The sequence below is a fragment of the Electrophorus electricus genome, chromosome 17, assembly GCF_013358815.1.
Source record: "Electrophorus electricus isolate fEleEle1 chromosome 17, fEleEle1.pri, whole genome shotgun sequence".
NCBI classification, from domain to species: Eukaryota; Metazoa; Chordata; class Actinopteri; order Gymnotiformes; family Gymnotidae; genus Electrophorus; species Electrophorus electricus.
In genome coordinates this window covers 882,501-889,126 of record NC_049551.1, presented here as the reverse complement: position 1 = coordinate 889,126, position 6,626 = coordinate 882,501, and the positions used below count along the sequence as shown (strand labels likewise).

Sequence of the window (6,626 nt, the reverse complement as noted above, 5' to 3'; positions counted from 1 at the left end):
TTCGCCACCTCCCTCCGTGCAGGAATTGGAGAACATGTCAGTTTCTTTGGGTGTTCCAGCACCCAGTAGCGAAAGCAACCGAGACACGTGCATGACGTGCATGTCCGGCCGCGGTGCTCGAGGAGTGGTGTAAAACACGTACTACCTGCCTCGTGCGACAAATGGACCTGTTTGCAGCGTTATTAGCATGTGTCATGGACACAATTTGGGCAATACAGAACCAAAACGTCACACATCTGTAGCCTAAGATTTAGCTAAATGGGGGGTTTAAACCCTAAATGACGCAGTTTTGACGTAATGCTTCGCGTGGTAGTATGCACCTGGAGTCTCCCGCTGCATTAAGCACGAGAGATCCAGAACGGCACGGGGAGCACGGTGTCTCCCAGACACAGAGCACAACAAACAACATTAATTTCTAAGCTTTATTTGAGCTCGTGTGCAGCAGTGTCAGGACATTCTAGTACAGGTGGGCTGCTCGTGCAATCTTCCGGAACTTAAAGAAAACAAAGTGCCGTCGGACTTGACACAACCTCGTCCACGGCTCGTGTAGCGGGGCACGAGCGGACTACAGGACCCGAGCCGCCGCCCGCAACAGCAGAACCGCGAGCAGTCCGGTCGGCCCGAGACCCAGCCGCGTGGCAGCGTTGCGTTCCCCGTGGCTGTGCGCGCGACGGGGCCCGTTGCAGTCGTCGGTGAAGCAGCACTCGAGCTTCATGTCTCCGTGGCTCATGTGGGCCTTCTCGCAGAAGGACGCGTAAGAACAGGATTTCATCACCGAGTCTGAAACGGAGAAAACACGCGCGTGTATGAGGCAGGCCCGTGCTGACGTTAAGACCGTTAACCTTCGCCTCGTGACTCAGCATTTACCGGTCGACACTGGACCGGTTTTCTCATCTAAACCCTCAACCAGAGCGTCTGTACGCACTCGGGTTGGCCCACGGTGTTCCGTTACTGCGTGGGCTGCGTTTTAGCCTCTGGGGGACTCCGCTCAGAGTTCATTTTACCTGGAGTTACGTTGTGAGCGATGGCTTGGTGCAATAAAGCCATATTTTTTTTACTTATAACTATTTTTCTAGGAAAATTCTAATTAGGAAAATTATTTATTAACATGTCAATAATCGCCACGCCCTTTTTCTGACCAACTTAACCAGAGGAAAGGAAGCGTGACAGTGGAAAAGTGCAGAATGGCTCCACCACGTGGCCGATGTGAGAAGTGTTGGTACGGGTGAGCGCGCACGACCTGTGAGACGGGGACCAAACACCTCTATCACCAGGACAGTCTGCGTCCATAAGACTGGTGACACGTGTGTGTGTGTGTGAGAGACAGGACTTACTGGGCCCTGTGATAGTGGAGCAGGCATCTGCGTGGGCGGGGCATATAGTTGACCCTTGTTGGTTACACTCCTCCTCATTGGTCGCGACACACATGTGACATTTCAGTGCCTCACCTTTACATTCCAAACAAGACAACACAGCTGATCTGAGATTAATATGGAGATTTACAAAAGGAGTAAGGCACAGCAGTATCTCTCTCTCACACGTGCACACACACACACACACACACACACACACACCATCTCTCTCTCTCACACACACACACATATACACGCGCGCTCTAGACAGGAATTCCCAAACCTTTTTCTGATGCAGAAGTTGACACACCCCGACCGTCTTACACAGGTGTACATACACACACGTGTCTGTTGAATGTTTTTTTTTTATGTCACGTGATCACATTTTGACCTCCAGTGTTAAAATGGTAAAGTATTGTACTACAATAATACATTAATGCCATAATGTTTTCATGTTTAAATTCTGTTTAACCTTTAAAATGAAATTTAAGTGTATTCTAAAATGCAGTCTATGGGTATTTAGTATTATGCAATACAGCTTAAAGCTGCTATAATTGACAGATAGGAAGCGCTGCCTCCCTCAAGATGTTTCCTAATTGGACTACAGCTGAGCCAGGCTGAATTTTTTATTTTTAGTTTAGAACAAATCCTAAGACAGTCACACAGAGTTTTAGTGATTTTAAAGATCGCTCATGTCAGCGTTACGGTGTATTAGCAAAATATCCAGGAGGTCAGACAACTTAGGAGTTGTAAAGAGATTACAGACGCTATGTCTGCAGAGGTGATCAGACAGTTCATAGCAGCTGTTGTTTCAATACTGGTCATGTACACAAGTATTTGTAAATAAAGGGAGATAAATGAAGTAGCATAAATATTTAAGAATACATGAGTTTGTGTAATGATGCGAACAGCCCCAAATGACCCCACAGAAACAACAACTCCACTAACGTTCTATTTCTGTTCCTTTTCAAATCGCTGTGTGGATTGTGAAAGTTTTAATACGTACTGGTCGTCACGGCGATGAGCAGGAGAAGCAAGGCCAAAGGAGTCCTCATGGTACCGCGAGCTCCTGGAGAAGTGTGGACAGGCTCGCTCTGACCTCCAACCCTCCGCCTCGCCACTAATCCCCCCGCCCGGCCCGCCCAGATCACTCAACCCTCGTCATCGGGCAGGGGGGAACCACAGGGTCAGTGAGGGTTTGTGAACATGGTTACGAAGTAGCTAACCAGAGTCAGGCAGGTGCTGTGCGTATGTACACACACAGACATCCCCAGACACATACTGTCATCTCACACGCCAAACACACACACACACACACACACACACACACTCTTCCAGCAGGAAAAAAAACACTCAATTCACAATAGCATAAATTGTCATTACTTTAATTCAAGCAATGTCTTATGCACAAAATATATATATATAGAGAGAAGGAGAGAGATATCGATATAGATGTATAGATATATATTAGTAAACATGATTTCTCTGCAACTCAGTCTTCCACTTTACAAATATGAATAAAAGGAAGAATATTACTCTTATAAACACTCACAGAGGCAGGGGTGCAGAGAGCCTATCAGCAGTGAGGGGGGGGCGTGTCTTTGGCTACTGCCCCGCCCCCCCGGGGGCCCTGCACTGGGCAAACATGGGACAGCATGGCGAGTACTATTGCATAATAACAGCCAGGAGTATTGTGGGATTGGTTATTAGCAACTTGCATTGCAGTGGCAACAGGCACAGAGTAAGAGCAGTAGCAAGGATTGTCGCTTTGATGCTGTTTCCTAGCAACACCTGGTTCCACTGGTGTGTGAGACACGGGAGGCAGCTGAGGGAAAGAGGGATGAGAAGAGGGGAAGACGGAGGAGGGAATCCCCAGAACACGGAAAACATGCACTCTTCCTTATTTCAGGGGAAAGAAAGACAAAATGGAAATGCTGGTTCATCGTGTGATCAGTGACTCATCTCGGCATGGTGCGGTGCTGTGGAGTGACATGCTCTGTCTCTCCATTAATAAATGGAGTTTTCCTTCCTTCATGGAAACATCGTTGTATTTGATTCTTTTCAGTTGTGTTTGAGCCCTGGTGCTGCACACCTCGTTTGATATTAAATACTCTCACTCAGTAAAGATGCAAACCACTGTGGCACAAATCCCAGCATTTAAAACACCAAGAAACAGTGAAAAACCACAAACACTGATTGGTTTTAGGGTTTTCCCATTTTCACTGGTTGTGTCAAGATACAATAGCAACCACAACGTAAGAGAAGTGTAAGCTTGGCTCTAAGACAAAGCACTGCTCAAAACACCCAAACAACTATGTCTCTTATCTACAGTACAAGATGTGAATAATGTGATTGCGCCCTCTTCAGGAACAGCAGCAGAACTGTCAGGTCGGTGTAGGTGGGTGTTTCCCCCTTGCCTCACTATCAGACCACCATCAGTCCCAACAGCTCCACCCAGACAGATTCGGACTCTCCTCAGGCTCACATCACTGTGTAGGTGCAAGTGGTTCTCATGATGCTGCCTTTTCACACTCCAGATGTTGACCAGAAGCTGGCATGGGGCGGGGCGGGGCAGGTCTGGGGTGAGAAGAGGATAGGGGCAGGCTGAGCTCAGTCTGTTGTGCCCAGTTTGGCGATGAGTTCATCACATATCTTAGTGAGTTCCTCAATCTCCTGATTCTGAAAGGAAGTAGAGAAAAGGGGGAGGTGAGCATGTCATACAATTATCACAATCATCATACTCACAATCATACTCACAATTATACAATTATCACAATCATACTCAATGATCACAATCATCATACAATTATCACAATCATCATAGTCGCAAATATACTCACAATTATAATTACTCACAGGTACCATTAAAGTTTAAATAACGTATAGTGGGTGGGTGTATTTCTATAGCACCTTCTGCTGGAGGGCTCTCTCCAGAGACTCCACCTTCATCTGCTCCTTCCTCAGACTGGCATTCAGCGCCACACTCTCTGCATTTGCCCTGGAACGCACCTGAGCTATCTCCTCATTGGCCCTGGAGCAGGAACACAAGGCGGAGAACATGTCAGCCACACCCCTGCATTAATTAAACACCTGAGCTAGCTCCTCATTGGCTAGCTCATGTGTTTAATTAATGCAGGGGTGTGGCTATCTCCTCATTTACAAAACTTGCAAAAGTTTTTGATATCTCACAGTCATGAAACAGTCATCACTGACGAACACCTTGGAAAATCTTTTTAAAAATACGATAAAAGCTGCAATCAACAGAAGGAGGTGACTGAGGAAGTCCCGTTCTGTCCCGTTCGGTCTCAGGACATGGTGCTGGTTAATCTGTGTACAATGTGGGATTTAAGACCTTGAGACACTCCAGTCGCAGGGGATGATGAAGTCACGAATATCATTCTAATCCAGAGTGACAACAGAGGGCTACACCAATAAAGCACAGCGAGTGTGTTTACTTTCACTTGACCTTTTAGTGTTTGTTTTAGTGTACGTACAACTTTAAAAATCTTAGGGTTTTTCAGGTTAATTAGCATTTCAAAAACGGTGTCCTTAATGCAGTATTGTGTTTTAAAATGTGTAAAAAGATAAGTCTATAGACAGTTCCGATATTCATGACAGATTGCAATTCAGATCGTGGATCATGATTGAGTATTAAAAAGATTGTGATATGGTTTGCTGAGATGATCGCCCCCTCCTACCACACACCTGCTGTAACCACACACCTGTACTAATCACACACCTACTGTAACTACACACCTGAGCTAATGATGCAACTGAGCAAACACTGCAGTGATTTGCAGTGCAGCTGCAGTGATTTGCAGTGCGGCTGCCGTGGGCTCAGTCTTACTTATCGAGTTTCTCCTCTGCGTGGAGTTTGAGGGTGTGGTAGCGCTGCTCCTCCTGTTTGACCCGCGTCAGGTACTCCTGGGCACACTTCTTCAGCACCTCCTCATTCTGAACACAGGACGGGAGGAGAACCATCAGCTCAACACACTAAACACCCAACACACACTCACTGTAGGTCAACCATGCCAGACGTGTTAAGATGAAAGGCAGCAGCTAGAAGTGTAAAAGGTTGTGTTAGAGTGTAAAGTGTTACGCTGGTGGGGCAGTGGTGATAGTGTGTGTAAAGTGTTACGCTGGTGGCGACAGTGGTGATAGTGTGTGTAAAGCATTACGCTGGTGGCGACAGTGGTGATAGTGTGTGTAAAGCGTTACGCTGGTGGCGACAGTGGTGATGGTGTGTGTAAAGCGTTACGCTGGTGGCGACAATGGTGATGGTGTGTGTAAAGCGTTACGCTGGTGGCGACAGTGGTGATGGTGTGTGTAAAGCGTTACGCTGGTGGCGACAGTGGTGATAGTGTGTGTAAAGTGTTACGCTGGTGGGGACAGTGGTGATAGTGTGTGTAAAGTGTTACGCTGGTGGGGACAGTGGTGATAGTGTGTGTAAAGTGTTACGCTGGTGGGGACAGTGGTGATAGGGCCTTCACCTTCTTAAACCCCTCCAACACGCCCTTCATGTTCTCATAGCGTCTGAAGAGGTCAGAGAGCGAACGCTCAACTGAGTTGAGGTCCGCCAGAGCCTGGTCTCTCTCCAGAGTCACCTGCTGGACGCTCTTCTGGGAGCACATGTTCTTCCTCTGCTCATCCTCTGTGAGGAAGAGGAGCAAGTGTTACACAATCAAATGAAAATGTCCAGCTCTGACCACCCAGAAGACACCACAGCACACTGAAGACATGACAACACACTGTGTTATTTGAACCGAGACTCACCAATCATCTGTGCCACTGTCTTCTCATACTCCGCCACTATTTTCCTGTTGATATATTTCAAAAACTTTATTTTATTTTTACTCGAGACAACTCTTTTTGTAGGAAGAGCTGCATCACGGAAGATGCCGTTGTCACGGAGATGGAGCTTACCTCATCTCAGTCACCTCTGCTTTGCTCTCCTCATATTTCCTCCTCCAATCACTGGTCTCGATTTCTTTAGTGATGATCTGGGGGGTGGGGTCAAACACAACCTTAAAGTCCCACCCTCAGTCTGACCTGCTGTACTGTACTAGGATGTGTTCTAGGAGTAAATGACAAAGCACTTTTCTAAGTCGCTCTGGATAAGAGCGTCTGATAAATGCCGTAAATGTCTTAAAGTCTTAAAGACCCGCCCTCAGTCTCAGCCCCGCCCTCAGTCTCAGCCCCGCCCTCAGTCTCAGCCCCGCCCCCAGTCTCAGCCCTGCCCTCAGTCTCAGCCCCGCCCCCAGTCTCAGCCCCGCC

General features: G+C 47.4%; 2 protein-coding genes across 7 annotated transcripts in view; both read right to left on the bottom strand.

The window, feature by feature from the left end:
• Positions 1-561: 561 nt before the first annotated feature.
• On the bottom strand, positions 562-2,413 carry si:ch211-113d22.2 (lymphocyte antigen 6D). Of its 2 annotated transcripts, none has more exons than XM_035535607.1 (3): positions 2,359-2,413; positions 1,335-1,448; positions 562-780 (listed from the first exon to the last, which is right to left on the bottom strand). In XM_035535607.1, the coding sequence occupies exons 1-3, from the start codon at positions 2,405-2,407 to the stop codon at positions 566-568; spliced, it is 378 nt and encodes a 125-aa protein (XP_035391500.1). In that variant the 5' UTR covers positions 2,408-2,413; the 3' UTR covers positions 562-565. The 2 variants fall into 2 exon arrangements, with proteins under 2 accessions (XP_035391500.1, XP_035391499.1); XM_035535606.1 differs by having other exon boundaries at positions 1,335-1,475; positions 2,359-2,407.
• Positions 2,414-2,721: 308 nt separating this feature from the next.
• tacc1 (transforming, acidic coiled-coil containing protein 1) overlaps positions 2,722-6,626 on the bottom strand; it is a 22,880-nt gene continuing 18,975 nt past the window's right edge. For all 5 annotated transcript variants that reach the window (XM_035535595.1, XM_035535591.1, XM_035535592.1 and 2 more), the window contains 6 exons: positions 6,276-6,352; positions 6,126-6,169; positions 5,843-6,003; positions 5,200-5,306; positions 4,263-4,383; positions 2,722-4,031 (listed from right to left, as the gene is read on the bottom strand). In XM_035535595.1, the coding sequence (XP_035391488.1) occupies positions 3,963-4,031; positions 4,263-4,383; positions 5,200-5,306; positions 5,843-6,003; positions 6,126-6,169; positions 6,276-6,352 (579 nt within the window). In that variant the 3' untranslated portion in view covers positions 2,722-3,962. The remainder of the gene's footprint in view (positions 4,032-4,262; positions 4,384-5,199; positions 5,307-5,842; positions 6,004-6,125; positions 6,170-6,275; positions 6,353-6,626) is intronic.

Excerpts from the sequence above, each read along its gene's own strand:
- si:ch211-113d22.2 (XM_035535606.1), bottom strand. The coding sequence starts at position 2,407 with ATGAGGACTCCTTTGGCCTTGCTTCTCCTGCTCATCGCCGTGACGACC. Across the intron at positions 1,476-2,358 it reads GCTCATCGCCGTGACGACCA|CTGTGTTGTCTTGTTTGGAA; the intron begins GTACGTATTAAA and ends ATCTCAGATCAG. Across the intron at positions 781-1,334 it reads CTCCACTATCACAGGGCCCA|ACTCGGTGATGAAATCCTGT; the intron begins GTAAGTCCTGTC and ends TCTCCGTTTCAG.